At 48.9% G+C, this 26,074-nt stretch overlaps 1 protein-coding gene across 2 annotated transcripts in view; it reads left to right on the top strand.

Annotated features, from left to right (window-relative positions):
- DDX46 (DEAD-box helicase 46) overlaps nt 1-26,074 on the top strand; it is a 1,223,843-nt gene that overhangs the window by 953,897 nt on the left and 243,872 nt on the right. For both annotated transcript variants that reach the window (XM_078653270.1, XM_078653271.1), the window contains exon 16: nt 15,782-15,975. In XM_078653270.1, the coding sequence (XP_078509396.1) occupies nt 15,782-15,975 (194 nt within the window). The remainder of the gene's footprint in view (nt 1-15,781; nt 15,976-26,074) is intronic.

Raw genomic sequence — 26,074 nt, 5'->3', positions numbered from 1 at the left:
CGGGTGGACCTGTTCGCCACTTACGAGAATGCGCACTGCCTGTCATTCTGCAGTCTCCAGTATCCGATGCAAGGAGCCTTGGGGGACGCGTTTCAGTTGAGTTGGAGAGGTCAACTCCTTTACGCGTTTCCCCCCATACCCTTGATTCCTCGGGTTCTGAGGAAGATTCGCCAAGACCAGGCCCAAGTCATATTGGTCGCTCCAGACTGGCCAAGAAGGGTGTGGTATACAGATGTTCTCCACCTCTCCTCTCACCCGCCGCTCCGTCTCCCTCTCAGGGCAGACCTCCTCTCTCAGATGGAGGGGCAGGTTCTACACCCCCACCTCCAGACATTGCACCTTCATGCCTGGAGATTGAACGGGGCAACCTGATTTCCTTTTCCCTCCCACCTGACGTTGTGGATGTCATCTTGTCAGCCAGGCGTGACTCCACTAAGTCTATCTATTCTTATAGATGGTCGAAATTTGTCTCGTGGTGTGGGGAAAAGTCTATTGACCCTTTGAGAGCCCATTTGTCTGACGTTCTCCAGTTTGCCCTTTCTCTGGCTCAGCAGGGTCTTGCTGTTGCCACGGTTAAGGGTTATCTTTCTGCGTTGTCAGCTTTTATCGGTTTGCCTGACCAGCCCTCTCTTTTTAAATCGCCTGTAGTTTTAAGGTTTTTGAAGGGCCTCACAAATAAGTTCCCTCCTACTCCTTTTATTATGCCTCAGTGGGACTTGAATCTTGTATTGACCTTTTTGATGGGTGCTCCTTTTGAGCCTCTCCACAAATGTCCCATGAGGCTTCTTACCCTTAAAACGGTCTTCCTCGTGGCAATAACCTCGGCAAGGAGGGTAAGTGAGCTTCAAGCTCTTACTTTCAAGCCCCCTTTCTTGACCATTCATGCTGATCGAATGGTTCTTAGGACCAGGGCTGCTTTTCTGCCTAAGGTGGTAACTCCCTTCCATCTAGGACAGTCCATTCCCCTACCTTCCTTCTATCCTCCCCCTCACCCTTCTAAGGAGGAAGAGAGACTGCACCGTCTGGACCCTAAGAGGGCGGTGTCCTTTTACTTGGACAGATCCAAGGACTTTCGTTTGGAAGACCAGCTCTTCATTGGGTTTGCTGGCTGCAAGAAAGGAAGAGCGGTCCATAAAAGAACCTTGTCAAGATGGATCGTCCTCTGCATAAAGATCTGCTACTCTTTGGCCGGTAAGGAACCACCAGAGGGTATAAGGGCTCATTCTACAAGGGCTAAGTCTTCTACCTCAGCATTGGCTAGAGGCGTACCTGTTGGGGATATTTATAGAGCGGCAACTTGGTCTTCCCTCCACACTTTCGCGAAGCATTACTGCTTAGATTCCGAAGTGAGGAGGGAGGGTCACTTTGCGCGCTCTGTCCTTCAGGATTTTCTGGTATAGGAGAGCGGACACCCTCCTCCGGGAGTGGGGACTGCTGTGGGACTCTATTCACAAGGTGAGGAATCCACACGGCAGATGTATCTATCAGAAGAACAAGTTACTTACCTTCGGTAACGCTTTTTCTGGTAGATACAATATCTGCCTGTGGATTCCTCACTGACCCACCCGCCTCCCCGTTGTCCACTCTTCTATGCCAGAGTTACTGTAATGTAATGTATATATATTTTGTTGTCAGGGAAATGTTTCAATTGCTTTCCTGCATTTGCTTAACACTGTGTGTTTTGCCTTGACTATTGTGTACTGTGTATACTTTGTATATATCTACTGTCATTGGTCCGTCCGTGTGCCTCGATGGCACGGAAAAAAGGGCGGAACTGATGTCATCACGCCGGCGTGGGCCTATTGTAGGCGTCGGTGACGTCAGCGGAGTCTCGAGCGAGGTCGTGTCTCTATGACGTCAGAGTCCACGTCGGCGCGAGGCTACGAAAAAGAATTTCCGAATGTTGCTGACGCAAGGGGATATTCACAAGGTGAGGAATCCACAGGCAGATATTATATCTACCAGAAAAAGCGTTACCGAAGGTAAGTAACTTGTTCTTTTGTTATAGAAAAGTCTTTGGAAGTTACAGGATAGGTGACTCCTCCCTTGGATCATACTGCGCATGGGCATCGGCTCCATCCCCAGATTGTTTTTTTCCGCCACCGGGCTCGGATGTGTTTCCAGCGCTCCGTGTTGGAACCGATTTCCTTCGACGCGCAATCCTCACCAGTTTCCAGAAATTAGTTTCGAACGCTTTTCCAGTCGACGCTACTCTTCAACATCGAACATTTCGATTCCGGTTGACGATGGCCTTCTGGCCTAACTAGGCCTCGACTCCAGCTCATGGAAAGGACGCCATTTAAAAAGTGTCCTCAATGTGGGTTGAAGTTTCCCCACACCGACCTTCATGAAGTGTGTAACCTTTGCCTCTCCCCGGAGCACGAGGCCAGAGACTGTTCCACTTGTCCCTCTCCAAGAAGACGATCCGGGGCCGAAGAGCTAGGAGAACGATAGCTCAATCTTCAGCTCCGATTCCAGGCAACATCTTCGAAGAGGGCGTCGACGTCCCAGAACAACATGGCGTCGACAGCAACTCCGACGCAGAAGATTCAAAAGTCGAGGACATCGCTCCAGTACAGCGGGTCGTAAGTAAGACCGTCGACCCCGACCCTTCCTCGACACATCCAAAGAAGGCTCCGGTCACCGACACACTGCTTCTACTGCCCCACCTTCGGGCCCGGCTAAGAAGCTAGCTAAGCCTTCCGGCGACTCAGCCTCGCCACGGTGTCGACGCACACCTACCGGTGATGGATTAAACCCAGATCTTTTGACTGGGTGTGAGTGTTTGATTGGTTCACATGCTCCGTCCATCACCACCCCCTTTTGGCGCACACCTACCGGCACCGAAAAAGACAACGCCAACATCCACACCATCGGCGCCGAATCATACCGCTAGGCCCTCGGCAAGGAAACCCAGGTCGGAACCAAGCAAACATGTTTCGGATTCAAAAAGACCACCGGAACCGAAAAAAACATTGGATCCGAAAAATGCACCGGAACTGAGAAAATCATCGGAGCCTAAAAAACAATCAGAGCCGAAAAAGACTCCTGCTTCTCCTGTTAAAGACATTGCAAAAAAAAAAAGCCACTTCGGTGCCGAAACCTCCCTCCGCACCAAAAGATCGACCTCCTGCAGAGGACTTATTTCACCCAGACCCTGCACAAAAGACTCTGGTTAAAGATCCAATCACTGGGGGCGTGGCTGACCGGGCAGCGAGATGGCCGCTGAATAAGCGAGCTCCGCCAACTGCGCTATTAATCCTGCACTAATCCCTCTGGACCGCCCGGCACGTCGAAACTCCTTACACGGTGGGGTTGCGATTGCCGAGGGGTACCTGTAGCTGTCTTCTGAGGGCCGAGGCGTGTGGGGTTCGCGAGCCGCGCGCAGCAACTGCTGGCGACGAGGCGCAGACGGAAGCCGAGGGTGGCGATACCCTCGCTGGGCACCTGATCACACTTGAGCCCGAGGCCGGGAGGGCCGCGACGGAGACACCGCACCTCGGCTCGTTGCAGCCTATGGATCCTTAGCGGACGGGCATGTGTGAGACCACCGTTCTGTTAGTGTATCTCAGCACTGTCCTGCAATGTGATATGTCTTGGGACTATATTTTATAACCTCGGAGCTCGTCGTTTATGACGGCCTCCATCTTGGATCGGGCTGCACTGTGAATCCGGGGTTTGAACTCACTAACTGGAGGATACGCTGGCACACTGCTCCCCCACAATCTTGCTCCCCTATCCGGAGGCAGCCCTGAGACACTGTGACCATCTACGGAGGCAGGATTGAGGCGCCCCGCTCCTCCCTGGGCTACAACGAGGTGCCGCCATTACAGGCTGTGATTGACCCTGGCTGCTCCGTATCAAGATGGCGGGCACATGCTGATGGCGGGAATAGACAGCCGACCGCCGGACATTGCCAGACATGGAAGGGTGAGCTTGGCGCAAGATCTTGTAAATAGCGCGCGGCTCGATCTACTACACGCTTCCCAATCTACGGGCCAGCACTGGGGGCTCGTTGTGGGGCCTGTGGATTTACCAAGCCTGCACGGGCGCTCACCTGGTTCCCTGGGAAGCGACAGACCTCTGTGCCACCAAGTCTCCCTCAAGCTTTGAACTATCGCTGGTCGAGCAGTGGAGTCGGCTACTATCGTGACTGCGCCCATATTTACAAGCACCCATCTAACTGCTCAAAGTCATATTTTTGTGCTGTGCCTTGTGAGCCCTGCATTCTGCTCATCCTTTACCTACATTGGCCGTAGCCACAAAATACTGCGCGTTGGCTGTTGAAAACGTGAAGCTGTGCCTTGTCCACGCTGAAAAGATGGGCAAAAGGGACCCCCGACAGCCGCGCATCAACTTCGAACAAACGCCAAAACAAGCAACAGTCCCCAGACTCCGGAGCTGTGGAGTCGGAGACAAATGTCGATGAGCAGGACATAGATGTAAAAACAATGATGTTGGAGGTGCGCTCTAGCCTGCGGAGCATCGATACGAAACTGGACTCAATGACTGCTCAGCTGGAGTCTGTGAGGGCACAGGTCGACACGCATGAAACTAGACTGGACTGCCTGGAGAACCGCAACACCGAATGCTGTGAATTCCAACATGATGCGAAGGTGAGGTTCACCAACATGGAGAAACAGATCGAAGATTTGTGCGCCAAAGCCGACGACTTGGAAACACGTTCCAGGAGATGCAACGTCCGAATCACAGGAATTCCAGAGACCACAGCGATCGGGAAGATGGAGGTGTTCATCACTGACCTACTGCATGAACTTTTCGACCCTAACTTGTCGCCTGTTTTCACTGTGGAACGTGAGCACAGGGCGCTAGGAAAGAAGCCGCCGGTTGGAGAAACGCCGAGGCCCATCCTGGTTAAGCTGCTGAACTATCAGGACAGTGATCTTATACTGAGACTGGCGGGAGAGAAAGGTAAAATAATACACAAAGGTAATAATCTTTCCTTCTACCCTGACTTCACGCCTCTGGTGCAAGCGGCTCGAAAATAATTTGTACCGTCGAAACGCCTACTATTGCAGGCGGGTCTTCCATATTCCCTCCTCTACCCTGCAAAATTACGAGTTGTTCATGAAGGGACTACCAATTACTTCACAGATGCCCGCTCTGCCCTTAAATTTGCGAAGCACATATGTGGTTCTAGATCAAAGAAGAAGACTGTGCCTGATGGGGCAGCTGAGGCGAGATTAAGTGATAATGACTGAATGCTAGCGGCTCCTTCCTGGTATTGCTATTGGGAACGACGCTCTGATTCATGATCGTACTGAATATTTCAATGTGCACCTCGCCCCGCTTTATTGTGTAACCTTGATATCTAACCTGTTTTATCTGTTATGGTTGCCTTCTACATTATGCCTCTGACACGTGGCTCACCACCTATGCCACTGTAGATTTAATTGTAGTTAAGGGCCTAAGGTCTTAATAGATGGAACGCAGTCACCCTGTGCAAACGGGGCTGTATGCTCGAGATGCCTGGCCCCCGAGGGGTATCGCCTGTTTTTTCTTTGTTTACTTGTTCTTACGCCATGTGCGTTTTGGGGGGTATTTTATCACAACCTGATCGGGGGGTTGGTGTGGGTGGGGAGATGGATGGGGTAATGGGTTGTTTGGCTGTAGGTCAGTGCCTTGAAACTTGGTCCAATGTCACAGCTCTGCGTGATCAGGCTATGGCTGGAGTGGATTATAGACACAGAGGTTTAGAATTGGTCAAATGGGGATGACTAAGGTGTTAACGTGGAATATCCGCGGTTTGCAGGACAGTAGAAAGGCGAGACTGCTGCATAGCTATCTGCAGAGACACAGTATTGACATAAGCTTTTTACAGGAAACGCATCTGAATGCCACGCCGTCACCCAGACTTAAACACTCTAGATGGGGGCCCGTATACTCTGCTATATTCTCAAATTATGCCCGAGGTGTGGCGATACTTGTACGGAAAGGCCTTGACTGGAGGGAACACACGGTGTCCTGTGACACGGATGGGCGGTATGTGGTGATACATGGTACCCTTATGGGAAAGCCGCTGGTGTTGGCGGCCGTCTACGGCCCCAATGTAGATGACCCGGAGTTTTTTAGGAAGGTATGGGCCCAAATTACACTGATGCATTGCCCGACAGTCATTTGGGGTGGAGACTTCAATGTAGTGCTCAATGATTCCCTAGATCGCAAAGGTGCCCCCAGGCCTCTACACCCGCACGCAAGCACTGCCCTAAATGACATACTCAAGGAAGGCTCGCTGATAGACATTTGGAGGGTGCGCCACCCCAAGGGTAGGGAAGGCACATGTATTTCTAGTCACCATGTAGCCTGGTCGAGACTGGACATTTGGCTGGTAACTTCAGATGTAGCGGCCTGGACGGTTGGTGTGGAGGGTCCTGCCCGTTCGCTGTCCGACCATGCCCCTTGCCTGCTTGAGCTGAAGATTCCCGGTGCCCCTACTCGTGCCTTTGCCTGGCGCCTGCCACCACACGCTTTGCTAGATACTGCCTTCACTGAGGAGATAAGGACAGATATTGTCACTTACTTTGAAAACAATGCATTTAAAGCTAAATTGGAGGACAATGCATAGCACGTCAGGCAGGTGTTCTTAAAGCTATTAGGGGTACCCTGAGTGCATTGGAGAGAGATCTCAAAGACCTTGAGAAAATCTTTTGCGACGATCCCACTCCTGAGCTTGCGACCCAGATTAACGCTAAACTGCTAGATTATACCGAGGAAGCGCAGCGCGAACTCAAGTTCCTAGGCAAGCAGGCGGAGGCGCGAAGGTATGGTGAGGGGGATAGGCCTAGCAAGACACTGGCCAGGCTCATTAACACTACTGCGTCACCCTCCTATGTGCACACCTTAGTTGCTCCCGGTGGGGACGTGATTATAGGCCAGGAGGAGATTCTCACGACTTTTGCCAAGTTCTATTCCACACTCTATGAATCAACACATGTGCAGACGCGGGAATTGCTAGAGACATATTTAGATTCCATCGCCCTCGTTTGGTTTAACGATGCCCATCGCAAATATATGGATCTGCCGGTCACTGTCCAAGACATTGCCAAGGTCATTAAGGGTCTACCCTTGAGCAAAGCCCCAGGCCCTGATGGGCTCACCACAGCCTTCTATAAAACGTATATGGACGAGCTGGCGCTGAGGTTACATGCTGTGTTTACCGAAACCTTAGAGAAGGGGGTACTGCCGGAGTCTATGAGAGAGACCCTTATTGTCACGCTTTTGAAGCCGGACAAGGACAACAAATCTCTAGATTCGAACAGGCCTCTTTCCCTTATAAATGTGGACGTAAAGATATATGCGAAAATTATTGCTGACCGCTTACTGCCGCTACTTCTAATGATAGCCCTTCCCGACCAATCGGGATTTATACCAGGCCGTGCAACCTCACATAACCTAAGGACTGTTTTCTCGGTACTACACTACCTTCATCCAGATGTACAAGCTGCAGCGTTTTTTTTAGACTCTACAAAGGCCTTCGATTCTCTTAAATGGCCATATCTCTTCCGTATTCTGGAACGTATGGGGTTTAGCTCAATGGTCATAGCGCTCGTTCGTCCTCTCTACACGGCACCTAGGGCGAGGGTGAGAGTAAATGGCCTAATATCTGCACCTTTTGCTGTGTCCCGGGGTACGAGACAGGGCTGCCCTTTTTCCCCGCTTCTGTTTGCCATTGCGATGGAACCCCTAGCGGCCAGAATCCGACAACACCACACTGCACGTGGGATAGGTTTTAGCACCCGCAGCCTATTGCTTTCCCTTTATGCTGACGACGTGACCCTATATGTCTCGAAACCGGCTGAAAATTTGGATCCGTTGCTCCGCGAATTTGTAAAATACGCTGGTCTGTCTGGTATTTCAATTAATTGGGCCAAATCGGTCATCTTTCCACTAACTGATAACACTCAAGAGGTGCAATCTAAATTCCCTCTTCGGTGGGAGGCTGATGAAGTCCAGTATTTGGGAGTGTGGATCAGTCGCAGACTCCAAGATGTCTGGACTCTGAATTACGGCAGAGCTGTGGCTTGGCTGGAGGGGAAGGTGGCCATTTGGTCAAAGCTGCCGTTATCTCTTGCTGGCAGAATTGCCCTTGTAAAAATGGTGGTTTTGCCGAAATTCCTGTAACTTTTTGTCAACATTCCGATCCCATTGACGAAGCATTTTTTTTACCTCTCTGCGCTCTCATCTACTAGCTTTGGTCTGGGCGGGCGGACAGGCTAGGCTGTCTTGGGCGCTCCTGACACTACCATTGAGGCAGGGTGGCATGGGTGCGCCTGACATGCACCTGTATGCCTTATGCGCACATGTCCAATTTGCACACTTTTGGGCTTACCCCACCCCTTATCAACCGCATGTTGCGGTGGAGATGGACACAGTATCCCCGCTTCCATTAAGCGTAGCCCTTTATCACAAAACCCCTAGACCATCACTAGACATAGACACTGCGAACATGTTGCGATGGGTTTGGCAGGAGTTACGGAGACGTACAGGTCTTTCTATTTTATACGCGCCGGCTATTCCCCTCAGACAAAACCCAATGATACCATGCCTGGAGAAAAGTAGGGGGGATATTTCCTTGGCAGGGACGACTTTACACACATTTGCTGATCTCTATCCTGGTGGCATGTTCCGCGATATACAGTTGGGGAGGCAGGGCCGACCCCGTCCTTCACAGACAAGTTCATGTACCATAAACTGAAGTCCTCTTGTAAGGCCTTCTATGACTGCTTTCCGGAGGAGCCTCCACAGCTCCAAGCTCTCCAGAACCTTCTTGCCAAAGCCTCCCCGAAAAAGTTGATATCCCGTTTATACAATGCAGTGCAGGAGCAATCTCCCCTTGTCACTCCAAACTCTATGCAACTGTGGAATGCTGAACTTGACCCGCAAATGACGCACAACCAATGGTCCTTTTGCTGTAGACAACTGTTAGAACTTTCCCCTAATTACAGACTCTGGTTAATCCACTTCAAATTTCTGCATAGATTCTATCGCACCCCTGTTTCTCTACACCGCATGGGTGTAAGGGAGGACAATAACTGTTGGAAATGTGGTGCGGAGGCTGCCTCCTTCCTCCACGTGGCATGGAGTTGCCCATCTCTGCATACTTACTGGATGGCAGTTTTTACTGCAATAAACCAGATACTTAAGAGAGCGGACCTGCCTTCCCCACTGCTGGGACTATTGGGGTGGGTGGCTGATACAGAACCCAAACGTCGCAAACTCCATGCTCTATTGTTGCTATATGCCAGACGCCAGGTAGCAATCCACTGGGGGCGGAGGACCCTTCCCAAATGTACAGACTGGTTATCAGATGTGACTTATGGCCACACTCAACTTGGGATTTATTGGGAATCCATGCCGACTGCCTCTCGTCCCCGAGACATCTGGGAACCATTCCTTCAATGGGTGCGAGACAGAGATGCGCTGTTGTCTCCTGAGCCTGCTAGCGCACCATAACCTTGCGTGGCGGCCGAGATCCAGAGGGATGATTTTAACGCAGAAGTGTGGTGATTCTTGCTAATGCATTGTTAGTCTTTCTGTCTCTCATGTCGAATACACCGCTAGTAACCGCCTCACTTTATCTGTCTCATGAATGTACAAGTCGCCCCCAATGTCTAATGGAACCTTAATGACCATACCATTGTTGTTATTTGTCACCAAATTGTAAACCCGTACATTGATACACTAGCCTTTCACGCCATGTTTTTGATATTGTCGATTATGCTTCAATATTTCACTCTCCGAGGTACTGCAGATATCCTAAGTTGTTATGCTGTTTACTAAAAACTTGTATCCTAATGTTCTACATCGCAATTGTAAGAGCTTTACCAACTGTACTGAATATGTGAAATATGCACAATGCAATTTGCTCTGTATGATACCATTCTTCAAACAATAAAAAGAATTAAAAAGATCCAATCACTGGTCAAATAACTTTAGCCTAAAAAAAACGACCACTGGATACACCAGCACCGGCTCCTCGTCCAAAAAAAAAGGACATGGCTACCTCTCCTCTAAGAGTTCCTTCCCCTTCTCCTCCACCTATGCCATCACCACCCGTTCCCCTACCAACACATTCCCCTACATCCTCTATCATACCAGATGATGACAACAGGGATAATAGCTCAGATGATATAGGGGGTAATCCAAATGATCCATCTATTCCTCCAGGCTCACCTGACCCGTGGGATGATTATAACACCCCAGACGTCCCAAATGTCCCTCAGGACGACATATACCCCTCTAGGCCTTCCCCACCAGAAGACACTATAGGTTTCAATCAGTTGATACACAGAGCTGCGCAGTATCATGGGGTAGACATGCATACAGACCCTGTAGATGAAGACTTCTTAATGGATACCTTTGATAATGCACAAAGGTCCTCATCCATTTTACCCATGCTTAAAAGAGTGATTAACCCCTTCCATGCGGGGTGTTTTCCCCCGCTGTGCGGGGGGTAGGGGGGCCGCGCGCGGCGCCGATGTGCTTGTGACGAGCTCGGCTCGTCATGAGGCACAGTGCGGCTGCACTCATGATGAGCGGAGCTCGTCACAGCCACACCCGTTTTGGAATGTTCAGCACAGCGGGGAAATTATCCAACAGATGAGTGCAGCTCAACCGTGCCTCATGACGAGCTGAGCTCGTCATGAGCATGGAAGAGGTTAAGCATGCTCCTGAAGTCTTCAAAGACCCAGTTAGAACTCGGGTCACCCACAAATAGAGAAGAAATATAAAGCTGCCCCTTCAGACCTAGCATATATTAAAGGCCCAGTGCCACTAGACTCGCTTGTGGTTTCCTATGCACACAAAAGAGCAAATTCACAAACATCAGGTGAAGCTCCCCCACCAGATAAAGAGTCTAAGCTCCTTGACGCATCAGGGAAAAGAACTGCGTCTCATGCAGCAAACATGTGGCGTATTGCCAATACACAAGCATTATTGGCAAGATATGACAGGGCACATTACGATGAATTAGAATCATTAATACAACACCTCCCTGATAGATATAAAGACAGAGCAAATGAGCTTATCCAAGAAGGAAAAAATATTACAAACACCTCTATTCGTTGTGCACTAGATGCAGCAGACACTGCCTCCAGAGCAGTTAATACCAGTGTTTTGTTGCGTAGACACGCATGGCTATGCATTTCAGGATTCAAACCTGAAGTCCAAAGTGCTATACTTAACCAGCCCTTTGATGAGCAATGCTTATTCGGACCTAATGTAGCTGTATCCCTTGAAAAGATGAAAAAGGATACAGATACAGCCAAATCAATGGGAGCCTTGCAGTCGCAGGCTCCCAAACGGTCATTTCGCAGCTCATCTTACAGAGGCGCCACCAGGGGATACTCTTCAGACACACCCTCTACCTCTTATAAAGCCCCCACACAATCTACCTACAGTAGGGGCTACCAAAGGGGTGGTTACAGAGGTAACAACAATAAGGGCAGAGCTAAGAACAACAACTCCCGCTCTGCCTCCACCCCTGCCCAAGGACTTCCCTCCCCTTCCCCCACCCCATTCCACTCCTGTCTGGGGAAGACTACAACAATACCTACCAGCCTGGGAAAACATCACATCAGACAGGTGGGTGCTACAAATAATTCAGCCAGGTTACTGTCTCGAACTAACATCTACCCCCCAAACATACCACCCAGACAGCCGCCAATGTCACAAGAACATCTGATACTGCTCAGACAGGAGGTTCTATCCCTCCTGCAAAAAAATGCAATAGAAATAGTTCCAATGCTTCAGCAAAACAAAGGAGTGTACTCCCTGTATTTCCTAATCCCAAAGAAGGACGGATCTCTAAGGCCTATCCTAGACCTCAGACCCCTAAACCTGTACATACAGTCAGACCACTTTCATATGGCCACACTCCAACAGGTCCTTCCGCTCCTTTTGCAAGACAACTTCCTTGTGACTCTGGATCTCAATGACGCCTACTTCCACATTCCTATCCACACAGGGCACAGAAAATATCTCAGATTTGTACTAGACGGTCAGCACTACCAATTCAAAGTACTCCCATTCGGAGTCACAACAGCACCAAGGGTGTTTACCAAATGCCTAGCAGTAGTTGCAGCACACTTAAGAAGACAGCATATTCTCGTCTTCCCATATCTAGACGAATAAAAGCCAGCTCATACAGCCAGTGTGTACAACACACTCACGCCACAATTCAACTGCTCCACGACTTGGGATTCACAGTAAATCACACCAAGTCACATCTGCAACCGTCACATGTACCACAATATCTGGGCGCTACGATAAACACCCAATTAACACTAGAGTATCCCTCTCCAGCCAGGATAACAAGTGTACAAACTCTCCTAACAAAATTTAAACTGCAACACTTGCTTCCAGCTCGAGTGTTCATGCAGCTCATAGGAATGATGGCATCTTGCATATTCATAGTACCTCACGCAAGACTACAAATGCGTCCACTTCAAGAGTGCTTAGCACGACAATGGAACCTGGCTCACGGTCAATTAACAGGCCTAGTGTTGGTAGACAGTCGGACTCCTCGTTCTCTTCAAGGGTGGAACACCAAAAACCTTTCAAAAGGCCGACCGTTTCTAGAGCCAGTTCCTCAAATAGTCATAACAGCGGACTCATCGCTCTCCGGCTGGGGAGCTCACCTACTGCATCACACCATGCAGGGCAGGTGGACACCGCAACAAAGGTTACTCCACATCAACCACTTGGAGTTACTAGCTGTATTTCTAGCCCTGAAAGCGTTCCAAAAGCAAGTGTTAGGCAAACTGTCTTAGTCTGCACGGACAATATGACAGCAATGTATTACATAAACAAACAAGGGGAGACACACTCTCTGCAGCTCTCTGTTAGCGCAGCAGATATGGAGATGGGCTATACCACTAAAGATCTTCCTCTTAGCCCAACATGTTCCAGGAGTACAAAACACCATGGCAGATCTGCTAAGTCGACAGACACAGTAGATACACGAGTGGGAACTTCATCCTCCAGTTCTTCAACCGTTCTTTGAACTGTGGAGACAACCTCAGATAGACCTCTTCGCCACCCACGAAAACGCAAAATGCCCAAGCTTTGCCACCAGATATCCACACCCACTATCCAAAGGCAATGCGATATGGATGATCTGGTCCGGAAAATATGCGTACGCTTTTCCTCCTCTCCCACTACTTCCGTTAGTGGTATGCAAACTACAGCAACATTCCCGAACACTTATTCTAGTTGCTCCAACTTGGTGCCAGACAACCATGGTACACCACGCTGCTGCAACTCTCTGTAGTACCACACCAGAAACTAAGCCTATCTCCACGCCTATTAACACAAAACCATGGAGAGATAACACACCGGACCCTGCGCAGCTCAACCTTGCGATCTGGCTCCTGAAGTCATAGTTTGGTTACCTTAACCTCCCTCCAGACTGTATGAACGTTATTAAAGAAGCTAGATGTCCCACCACTAGAGCATGTTATGCAGCTAAGTGGAAACGGTTTGTAATATACTGTCAAAACAACCACATCAATCGTTTAGATGTGTCTATTCAACACATCATAGGATACCTATTACACCTTCAAAAGTGTACTTTAGCGTACACGTCCATCAGACTGCACCTTGCGGCCATTGCAGCATACTTGCAAAATAGACAACATCTATCTCTTTTCAGAGTACCTGCCATAAAGGCTTTCATGGAAGGACTCAAAAGAATAATCCCTCCCAGACCACCTTCACCAGTGTGGAACTTAAACATTGTTCTCACACGGTTAATGGGACCCCCCCTTTGAACCGTTACATAAATGTGAATTGCAATTCCTAACTTGGAAAGTAGTTTTCCTAGTAGCTATTACTTCTCTCGGAAGAGTTAGTGAACTACAAGCATTTACCATTCAAGAACCCTTTCTGCAAATGCATCATAATAAAGTGGTTCTCCGTACTAATTCTAAATTCCTTCCAAAAGTCATTTCACCCTTCCATCTGAATCAGTCTGTTGAGCTGCCCATATTTTTCTCGCAGCCACAAACAGTCGCAGAAAGAGCTCTTCACACCTTGGATGTCAAAAGAGCATTGCTTTACTACATTGCAAGGACACAAACTTTTCGTAAAACTAAACAACTTTTTGTGTCTTTTTCACCACCACATAAAGGTAACCCCATATCAAAATCTGGGATAGCTAGGTGGATTGTTAAATGCATACAAATCTGTTACCATTCCATTCATTTATCTTTATTTCGGCAATTTTTGCCCAAAAAGATGTACATACAATAATAAAATCAACAATCCGTAAAATACCTGGATAATAAATAATTCAAGATAAGCACAAATCAATATAATACATTATCCAAATCAATCAATGAGCATCTGCATTATCAACTCTAAAATTAATTTAAAAAGTGCATGTACAAAGATTAAGATTAGGCGTTGTTTACTAGAGCCCTACGCTTAAGCCATATTGCAGTGAGAAATTTTGCTACACCGAAGACAACCTTACTAGATAAATCTGTTTTTAAAATACGATAGGCTTGCATACAGTGTGTGATTCCCATGTTTCTGCACAATGGCACAAGCCAATGCCTCCTTATTCTTTGATAGGCAGGACAAAAAAACATGATATGTAGGTCATTTTCCAAATCGCAGTTGCAGCTAGGACAATTTTCCGGGGAGGATGGAGACCATTTAGTTACCACAAAGCTAATCGTACGTTATCTTTTCCTCCTAAAGCCCATTCTACAAGGAAAATAGGGGCTTCAATGGCATTTTTAGGGAACATTCCCCTAGATGATATATGCAAAGCAGCTACATGGTCCACACCGCACACATTCACAAAACACTATTGTGTAGATGTGCAAACTAAACAACAAGCCACTGATGTCCAGAAAGAGACATCTTTACTTTTTTCACCACAATTGCCTGTTATATTTACATTTTGTGTAAGTGAAAATGTGAGGAAAAGTAGCAAATTTATTGACAAAATCAAATGTCTAGCTTTGTGTAACGACTTGGATAACATTAGTTGTTCCTACTAATTTCCCCAGCTCTGTGGTTGCATGCACACATTTTCTTAGGTGAGAAATTAGTCTACAATCACTTAATTGATGGTGAATTTAGAAAACATTTGTATTCTGTGCTTTCCCTGTAGGTGCCCATCACACTAACCCTAGACTGGCTTGCACGTCTATTGGCGCAATACTCCAATACAGACCACCAAACAAATGAACTCGATGGTGTGCAATTATCCAAACACCTCTCAACATTACAGGAACACACGACCTGGGCTAACCACAAGCGCCTTGCACATTTTTAGGGAAAACTATCGTCTTTTGTCAAATTAGAGCATCAAATTTTTATATCCGGGCAAAATAATAAGCTGGTTTGAATAGTTGTTAGTTTGGATGCATGACGATAAAGCACTTACACTAGAAACTCCTCCACTTAAAGTATTTGACAAAATGAAAGTGTTGGAATTGATTTTGAAAAAATGTCTGTTGTTCCGATATTTTACTTTCCTGCACTGAGCTGCTGGTTGTTCTAATAAGATATGTTGCTAACTTTAATTGGGTTTTCATTATCTCAGTGATGCCCATCACAAATTAATCTCGTTCCTTCAAAGGATGTTTCAATATGTAATTCAGCAAAGTATTGCTAACGTGTCACAAACTGAATCCATAAATGCTAGAAGTGTTCCCTTGTTTAGTTTCTAATCTATCTAGTGTCCGCACCTGAAAAACACTGAAAACCTGGTAAATGTTGCATTTAAATCTGGACTTCTTTTTTCCAGGCATTGATCAATATGATCGTGACAGTATCATTAATGATTTCAAGAGTGGTGTTTGTAGGCTACTTGTGGCTACCTCTGTGGCAGCACGAGGTCTTGATGTAAAACAGTTGATCCTGGTGATAAATTACAGTTGCCCTAACCATTACGAGGATTATGTGCACCGGGCTGGGAGAACTGGACGAGCTGGCAACAAAGTAAGTGGAACTTTTTCTCTCGGTCTGTTCCCTAGCAACAGTTTCCAAATGTAGCACTCATGCAGTGTAATCCAGCAGTGAGAAATTGAGGGAATATTTGCTAAAGTTTTATACTTGATATGAACTGAAAGTGTTTGAAATATTAGCTTATAAATAATGTTGATAAATAACTTTCAGTTAAAATGATTGTACCCGATAAGATACCACCAAAGGTAATGTTTACGTTTTCGTAGACATTAGAAACCATCATATTTTGCTGCACTTTTACTGTTTTTGCAGCTCTTTTGTCAAGCAGTACAAGTGCAGCCCTAACCTCTAATCACTTTTCTGTGATGGATGCTCCCACTATACCCCACTCAGGCCATGGCAAGCCACTTGATATGACTTTGTAACTGTCCGCAACGTCTCTGTACCTACTTCCAGTCACATTTTTGAAGAATGGCTCATCAGTGGCTTCAGCTCACTGTTCACTGTGTGTAGTGTCCAGCTGGTTTGTAGCTGTGCTCCGAGTAGTATCTCAGTCCAGGGCAAGCAGCAAATCCTGTCCATTGACTTGGGATGCATTCATGATTCAGCACCAGAATCACCAAATCACCTTTAATTCCTACTGCCTTTTTGTCAAAATAAAGCTTGTAACTCACAGTATCAAAACAAGTCTTGACATTATGCAGCATCACCTGCACAAACCACTATGATCACATTTCATGGAAACATATTGTGCTGCTCTCATTGTTCCACCAAGATGGAATATGCAGTAGCACATTTTAAACACAGAACACCAAGGTAAAATGTGTTGTGCAAATGTCACACATGTCCTGCAGGAATATTGTCTTTACTTGGGTTTCAGATAAACAACAGCCCACAAGTTTGGTATAATCTATGCTCTGGTTTTGAAATAAATACAAAATCCAATAGACATGGCCCAACAATGGAAATAAACTGCATTTATGGTGTGACCTACATAGGAAAATGATCGAAGGCATCCTGTCAGTCATGAATTTTTGTTACTACTTTGTCATACAGCAGCACAATTTGCTGTCACCAACGCCCCTAAAACTAACAGTGTGTATATATATATATATATATATATATATATATATATATATATGTGTGTCTCTCTCTCTATATTTATATATATATACATACATATATACATATTCTCTCTCTCTTCCTCTTGTCCTCTCTTCCTCTCTCCTCTTTCTCCCCCCCCTAGTGTCCATAGGAAAAGGGGCTGGCCTTGGACCACCTCTCTGCAACGCCGCCCTGTGGCGCTTACTGGAGGTACCTGGTGGGCTAGTTGGCCCCCAGGATTCAAGGGCGCTTAATCCCCCAACTTAAAACATGCCACAGGACGTGTTTGCACACATGTCACATCAGGCCCGCCCCCTCTCTTCACCACTGTGCAAACGCGCCCAGGGTCGCCTTTTAAGTTGGGGGATTAAGTCCCCTTCAATCCTAAGGGTCCCTGGAGGCCAACTAACCCACCAGGTTCCTCCAGTAAGCGCCACAGGGCTGAGTTGCAGAGAGGTGGTCCGAGGCCACGCCTCTTATTACACCTCTCTACAATGCAGCTCTGTGGCGCTTACTGGAGGTACCTAGTGGGTTAATTGGACCCCAGGGACCTTCAGGATTTGAGGGGACTTAATCCCCCAACTTAAAACGAGCCACGTGGTGCGTTTTCACAGTGGTGAAGACAGGGGGCGGGGCCTGATGTGACAAGTATGCAGATAACGTTCCTGAAACCTGTGGCTTTTTCAGTGAACTTCCAAGGTTTTTTAAATGCTAATTTCAAACTATAACCGTGCTGAAACATATGGTTTTTTCAGTAAATATATATATGTATGTATAATTTCCTTGTTAGGCGTCTCCCTAAGACCAGCTAGAGCTGGAATAGGTCCAGATCAGACATGTGCTAATGCTTGTATTAGCTCAGTTCTTTCTTTCTATCTTGAGACAAAGAACGGGACAGTATGGCATTGGCTTATCTCCTTCCTAAGTAGAAAATCTTTATTCAGATGAATTTTGCCGTTTATCTGAAAAACAAAAGCAGAAAGGTGTGTTAAGTGCCCACCATTAACCCTTTATCTGCTGAAATCAAATCTTAGAGGTGCAAACATACCTCCATCCATGTAAATCCATGCCCTGGGGTGGGGCTGGACTGCTGGCAAGAAAGGTTTGAGGACTATCAATTAGGCAGCAAGTTGAGAGAAATAATGAAAAAATTAATCGATAGAGCAAACTTAAGGAAAGGGTACAAAGGAGGGAGTTAGGAGCAGGATAGAGGGAGTAATAATTGATACCAGTAATGAACTATGGAAATAAAGAAAATCAAAATTATTTAAACGCACTGCAAAAACCATCCTCAAGGTTTTGAACGGACTAATAGTGAGTAAACACTGATAAAAACATTAGAAAATAAATACCACTGGACTTTGCAATAAAGAGAAACTCAAAACACGAAAGCCTACTTATAATATAGTACATAAATATCTGCTGTTGCACATAGTTTTCTAGTATAATGAACTAGGGTCCTGCATAAATTTTAATGAGCACAGGCTGCATTGATCGAAGGAAAACACTGAACAGCTGTACAGTGTAAACCTATAGAAGCCTTTAACAGTGGGACTTGAAGTTGGTGTGGTGTTTTGTGAAATTACTGCTCCCTCCTGCAGATTGGAAAACAATACTAAATAAGAATGCTGTTACTTAAAAGAATTTATGAACCTTTGTTGCTGCATGTGATCTCCACTTTTTACCAGTTGTAGATTTCCTGTGTGGTATTACCAGTAAGCTGGTTGTACCCCCTTCCTTTTGCAGTGCTTTCTACCATTGGTTCATGATGTTGAGCCTCCATGCACAAACGCTTGTAAATACCCCTTGGAAGTCAGCCTCAATTTGCAAGGCTGTTTGTCCTGTGATGCTGAACAATCTTTTTCTCATAACTGCAGTTAAAATATCCTTCAAATCTGAAAGAGACACGTTAGTGATAGATTCCTTACCTTAGAATATCCCCAGGCGTCAGACTGGATCCGGAAATTTTTGCGTAGCAGTACCCTTGCGCATCGGTAGGCGTCTTCTGCGGCTCCGCGTCCGTTGTCGGCGTCGTACGCGCCGTGATGACGTCGTCGAAGTACTTAGACGCCGCCTCCGCGTGCTGACGTCAGTCCTTCATTTTTCCGCGCCAGCAAGCGCAGATCTGGAAAAAGCAGTACTTTTAGTCACTTTTTGAATAACTTTTTGGATCAGTTTGATCATCTTTTCGAAGTCGTACGACTCCGATCGGTGCCATCGGGATGCCTGTATTTAAGCACTGCGAGGATTGCGACCGCACGATGTCGGTCACGGATCCTCACCGCCGGTGTCTTCTGTGTCTAGGCGTCGATCACGACGACAAGGTCTGCCCCGACTGCCGGGCCCTGTCTTCGAAAGCCAGGCGGGAGCGGTCCCGCAGGCGACTCGAACTCCGGCAGTCGGCCCCGCGCCACGAGAGGTCCCGGTCCCAAGGGAGGTCGTGGGACAGGTCGCGGGGTCGGAGCTACAACAGCTCCGAGAGTCGGCACCACTCCATCCGGGTCGAAGTCGTCGTCCGGTAAGAAACACAAGAAGTCGAAGAGACGTCATCGCTCTTCTGACTCCCCCCCCCCCCCCCCCCCCCCCCCGACGTTCGCGCGATGCGGCCGGGGGTTCGGGTGACACCACCTACGCGGCTCCGTCGGAGTCGCGGGCGCAGCGTCCAGCTCCACACCTTTCGGTCCCTGGGCGAGACGAGACGCAGGAGGAGATCGAGCGCTTCCTCATGGCCATGAGGTCCCTTTCTCCTCCGACGGGCTCCGTGACGCCTCCGAGCCCAGCGGACCCGTCTAGGGCCCCTAGCGGGTCGGGTGCTTCGGCCCCGACGCCGCCTTCGGGCCCCGTGGTCCCGACGACGCCGGTGCCTTCGGGCCCGGCGCCGCAGGAACCCACTGGATCCGCTTCGGGATCTGGGTCGTCGCCGGTGGACCTTACGACCCCCCCAGCGTCGGTCCGTCAGGTGATGCCTCCCTCGAACCGGTTTCGGCGTCGGAGCGGCGCCGTATTCGACGCCGTTTGGGGAGTTTCACTTCTTTGAGCTGGACCCATCCATTGACAACCCTGATTATCAGGAGATGGGTGATGAGGAGTGTTGGGAGGGGTCTGAGGACCCTCTGACCAGAGAGTGTCAGTCTCAAGAGTGTGGTAAATAAATAAATAATACCTCTATTTTTGAATGAATATATGAATAACAGATAGCTCAATAAATAAGAGTCAAGATTCGAGGTAGTAGGAGTTTGCAGGTTTAATACAGCATAAAGGACAGGAACAGGACAACCTGCACGGACAAGATCTGGGATGGCTAGCTAGCACGGGACAGGATCAAGGGAAAGGAATCGGCGTAAGGGAATGGGGTAACATTTAATAACAGTGCACAAGTATATATACTAAAACAATTGCATTACAGTGAATTACAGTAGGCGGAGCAGTGGGTGTGGTCAATAGCAGTCGCGAAAGATAAGGGTGAAAGTGGGTGTAACAAGAGGCGTATACATAGACATGTGATGTAAACGTAACAGAATATGTCATAAATGGGGCGGAAACATGGAGGGGGCTACCTAAGGAGCCGGGACCTCTAACCTAATGGTGCGCGCAAACTGACAATGACGTGTTACTAGGAGAAGCTGGGGGCTATGAACTCTGTGCTAGGAGTAGAGACTGAAGTCTGGAGAGTCAGGGCGACATGTACCTAAACCCTATCTAGTATCTAATGTTTAGAGGACATGTTGATATAAACTAAGAGTCAGGAGGGGAGAGGCTAACAGACTCTAAGACTGGAGCATGTATTATTCTACATGTAGTGCGTTGAAGAATATTAAATGACCAGTAAATGCAGTATTTCTCTTACATGGAGACGTAAAGGCTAGACAATGACGGAAACTATTGATGCGATTCAGTAGCTTAGGAATGCAGAGAAGGAGGGCTGGACTGATAACTAGAATCATAACATACTCTTGGCAGACTCCTAGGCAGAGCCAGGCTGAACCGGGCACTGTGAGGCAGGAAGTAAGTGAAGGGTCGAGGATACAGGTGGGGGCTGTATCGCTCCTCAGCGAGGGCTCAGGAGACAGGAGCTGAATCTGGTGTCCAGGCCCTTTTGAGGCCTAGAAACGGGGACTTTACAATGAAATAACGTGCACACTGAGAAACGTGGCAACGCAACTTTACATAGGCCTAATACTCGTAGCTTTCACGAGAACTGGAAACTAGTATACTAGAGATGGACACAACTGTAATTGCGTCTTTAATCAAACATGGGGAATACATATGCATATTAATCATGCACACATAACATAAGATGGGGAACACGTAGGGACACAGAACATGGCAAAATTTACTTTTCCACAAGAGGACTGGACAGGTGGACTTGGGGATGCCAGTGGTCTGGACACCTCGCCAGACACTGGTTTTGCCTCGACTCCTACCGTGGCTTCGGAGGCGGGGGCAGCCTACAGTGTGGTGCTGATGAGGGCAGCCAAGGCCTTGGGACTTGAGCTCCCCGTCGCGGCCGTGAGGACTAACCTCCTCACCGAGGTCATTAAACCGCAGTCAAGCTCGGCCGAGCCTCTGCTGCCCTTTAATGAGGCCTTAACCGACGTTCTTTTGGGCACTTGGTCCAGGCCCGCTACGGGTTTGCCCGTAGATAGGAACGTGGCCAGACGCCATCGCCCGGCCCCGGGCGACCCATGTTTCCTGTCCACCCATCCCACCCCCGAGAGCCTGGTCATCCATGCATCCAGTTCCCAGACCGCATTCTCGTCGGCTCCGCCGGACAGGGAATCCAAGAGGTACGAGCAGTACGGTAAAAAAATCTTCTCCTCCCTTAGTCTGGGACTGCGGTCTTCCAAAACCGCATGCCTCTTGGGCCGCTACACCCACTCTCTGTGGGATACGGTTGCGGAAGTACAGCCAGAGTGTCCGTTGGAGGTACGGACCAAACTCGGCCAAGCCCTTGTGGAGGGCCGGGATGCAGCCAGATATTCTATCCGGTGTGGGCTGGATACCACCGACTCACTAGGTAGAGCGATGACAACGACAGTAGCGGTCAAACGCCACGCCTGGTTAAGGTCCGCCAACTTTTCGGCCGATGTCCAAAATACACTGATGGACATGCCGTTGGATGGCCGTCGCCTTTTTGGCGACAAGGCAGACCATGCGCTTGAGCGCTTTAAGGACTTCCGAGCTACGGCCAAGTCCTTGGGCCTCTCGGCCCCGCGCCAGCAATCGGCTGCCTTTCACTCCGGTCGTGGCCACGGAAGGGGTGTACCCACACGTGCTGCCAGCCACGCTCCGCAGGGTAATACCCAACGCGGTGGCGGCCGTGGAAACCGCCGTGGCGGCGGTCGGGGACAACGGCGAGGTCAGTCCACACCTTCCCCTGCAGCATCCGCCTCAAAACCCTCCTAGTCCGGGCTTTTCAGCCCATGTGAGTGGGGGGCAGGGTTCACCATCCCCACTCTCACTGGCGCACTGTCACTTTGGACAGGTGGGTGCTGCAGATCGGCTACTCCCTCCCCTTCGAGACAAACCCTCCCGCAATTCCACAGCGTATCGGGGGATCATTTGCGACTTCTGCAGGAGGAAGTTACGGCCCTCTTGGCCAAGGGTGCCATTGAGCGCGTTCCTGGGCCAGAAGTAGGGTGTGGTTGCTACTCCCACTACTTTCTGGTACCCAAGAAGGGCAAAGGAGGCCTACGCCCTATCTTGGACCTACGGAACGTCAACGGCTTCCTCCGGAAGGAGAAGTTCAAAATGCTGACTCTGGCTCAGGTTTTGGCTGCCCTAGACCCAGGAGACTGGATGGTAGCGTTGGACTCGCAGGGCTCTTATTTCCATATCCTGCCGGCACTACCTGCGGTTCACGGTAGGCCACGAGCACTTTCAGTTTACCGTGCTCCCCTTCGGCCTTACAAGCGCCCCACGGGTGTTCACAAAAGTGATGGCGGTGGTCGCAGCTCATCTGCGCAGGTTGGGGGTTTCAGTCTACCCCTACCTCGACGACTGGTTGTTGAAGGCGGGCTCGCCCCAGACAGTCGTCAGCCACCTCCAGACGACGTCAGACCTCTTGCACCAGCTGGGGTTCTCCATCAATGTGCCGAAGTCACACCTGTGTCCCTCTCAGAAGCTCCTCTTCATCGGAGCGGTTCTCGACTCGGCGCAGTTTCGGGTTTATCCTCCCGAACAGCGGGTCCGGGATTTTCAGGCTCTGATTCCACTCTTTCAGCCTTTCTCCCGGGTCTCAGTCAGGTTGACGCTGCGGCTTCTGGGGCTGATGGCCTCCTGCATCCTACTAGTGCATCACGCCAGGTGGCGGATGCGGGCTCTGCAGTGGGACCTGAAGTTTCAGTGGGCCCAGCATCAGGGCAACCTGTCCGACCACGTCCTGATCTCGGAGGGCACTGCGAGACAGCTGCTGTGGTGGCTCACGGACCGCGATTGGGTCAGCGGCAGATCCCTCTCCCTACCCCCAACCGGAGCACGTAGTTGTGACGGACGCGTCCCTCCAGGGCTGGGGGGGCCATATGGGAGAGGCGGAGATCAGAGGCCTCTGGTCTCCGGCGGAGGCCCGGCTCCACATCAACCTTTTGGAGTTGCGGGCGATTCGTCTAACACTGAAAGCATTCCTCCCCTCTGTCCGGGGGAGTGTAGTGCAAGTATTCACGGACAACACCACCGCCATGTGGTACTGCAACAAACAGGGCGGGATGGGGTCGTGGACCCTTTGCCAGGAGGCTCTGCGCCTCTGGCAGTGACTGGAACGCCAGGGCGTGACCCTGGTGGCTCAACACCTGGCAGGTTCTCTGAACGCCAGGGCGGACAAGCTCAGCCGTCGGTGCATGATGGATCACGAATGGCATCTGAACTCGGATGTGGCGCAAGGCCTCTTTCAGCGATGGGGAGAGCCTTGGTTAGATCTATTCGCCACCGAAGAGAACGCGCAATGTCATCAGTTCTGCGCGTTGGAATTTCCAAGGCGGCACTCGCTCGGAAACGTTTTTCGTCGCGAGTGGAGTTGTAGTCTGCTGTACGCCTTTCTGCTTATACCACTTCTGCCCAGAGTGCTGAAGAAGATCAAGCGCGACCGGGCCCAAGTCATCCTTGTGGCTCCGGACTGGGCACGAAGGTACTGGTATCCAGAGCTACTCAGTATGTCAGTCGATCCCCCGGTTCGTCTGCCTCTTCGGGAGGACCTTCTGTCGCAGCAGCAGGGGACGGTCCTCCACCCGAACCTGTCCAGTCTCCACCTCCATGCTTGGAGATTGAGCGGCGACAGTTGAGGCCATTTGACTTGCCTCCTGAAGTCTGTAATGTCATTCTGGCAGCCAGGCGTCCCTCCACTAAGTCGGTATACGCCTGCAGGTGGAACAGATTTTTGGCATGGTGCACAGCAAAGGCTGTGGATCCTCTTGCTGCCCCTCTCTCTATTTATTTATTTATTTACGTGATTTATTGAGCGCGAACAATTGCCCAAGGGCGTCTCGGCACTATGAATGAGGGCAGGATGAAAGGGAATGTAAACTACTGGTTAAAAAGCCATGTTTTTATTTTTCTCCTAAAGGCAGTCAGAGTGGGGGCAGACCGAATGTCTGAGTCAAGGGAGTTCCAGAGTTTTGCAGTCGAAACGTAAAAACTGCGATCACCCCAGGCCACCGTTCTGGTGCGGGGAACCGTCATGGTGAGATTGTTCATTGATCGGAGTGATCGATTAGGAACATGGAATTTGAAGTGGTCAATGAGAAAGCGTGGGCCTTGTTTGTGTGTGGCTTTATAGGCAATACAGAGCGCCTTAAACTTTATCCTATTTTTGACTGAGAGCCAATGGTATTTTTTTGAAGTGTCGGCAATAGGTTTGAATTTAGGGGTGTTCGAAAGCAGTCTGGCCGCGGCGTTCTGTATATACTGCAGTTTCTTGATAACCTTTTCTTGGGCATTGACCAGGAGTCCATTGCAATAGTTCACTGAGGACATAATGAATGAAGTGACCAGGGTTTTACCAGAATTGGGGGGGAAGGAAAGGGAGGATCTTTTTAATTGCTTTCAGTTTAAAAAATGATGAGGAAGCAATGGCATTGACGTGGGACGAGAAATTGAGTTTGTTGTCGAAGAGAACCCCTAGGTTTTTTACCTTGGTAGATGGAAGGGGGGGGGGGGGCCCTAGGATCATGGGCCACCATGTGTCGGACCAGGTGGGAGTGAGCTTGCCAAAGGTCATGACCTCAGTTTTATTGGAGTTTAATTTGAGGCAGTTTTCCAACATCCAATTACTGATGGCCATCATACCTTGTTGAAAGTTGGCTGCTATTTCCTCTCCATTATCCTTGATGGTAAGGACTAGCTGGGTGTCATCTGCATAAGATGTTAGGCTCATCCCCCAGTCTTTAATTACCCTTGCCAAATCAGTGACATAAATATTAAATAGGGTTGGACTGAGGGATGAGCCTTGAGGGACGCCACATGGTAGGGTCAGTTGTTCTGATAGGAAAGTGTCTAGCTGGACAGTCTGGGTGCGACCAGCTAAAAAAGATCTCAGAAGGTCCTTTGCTTTGGTCTGAATGCCTATGGCATTGACACGGTCGATCAGGATGTTATGATCGACCGTGTCAAAGGCCGCTGTTAGGTCAAGAAGAATGAGTACGGCCGCACCTCCCTGGTCAAGGGCTTTCCTTATTTCATCGGTCGATTTGATGAGCGCGGTCTCCGTACTATGTGATTTGCGGAAGCCAAATTGACTGTCATCTAATAAGGAGTATTGTTCTAAGTATTGAGAGATTTGGATGTTCATGATTTTTTCGACTATCTTTGCTGGGTATGGCAAACTGGCAATGGGTCGATAATTGTTCGTGTCTTCTGCATCAAGATGGGGCTTTTTGAGTAGAGGTTTAAGAAGCGTGTCCTTCCAAATAGCAGGGTAAATTCCTGAGCTAAACATGGTGTTAAAAATGTTTGCAAGTTGAGGTGCAATAGTGTCCGAGATGGGAAGGAGAATTGAGGCAGGACAAGGGTCTTTAGCTGATCCTGATTTGATGGA

This window comes from Lissotriton helveticus, chromosome 7, assembly GCF_964261635.1.
Source record: "Lissotriton helveticus chromosome 7, aLisHel1.1, whole genome shotgun sequence".
NCBI lineage: Eukaryota > Metazoa > Chordata > Amphibia > Caudata > Salamandridae > Lissotriton > Lissotriton helveticus.
The sequence above is the reverse complement of the archived record's forward strand: the minus strand, read 5'-3'. Positions and strand labels throughout refer to the sequence as shown.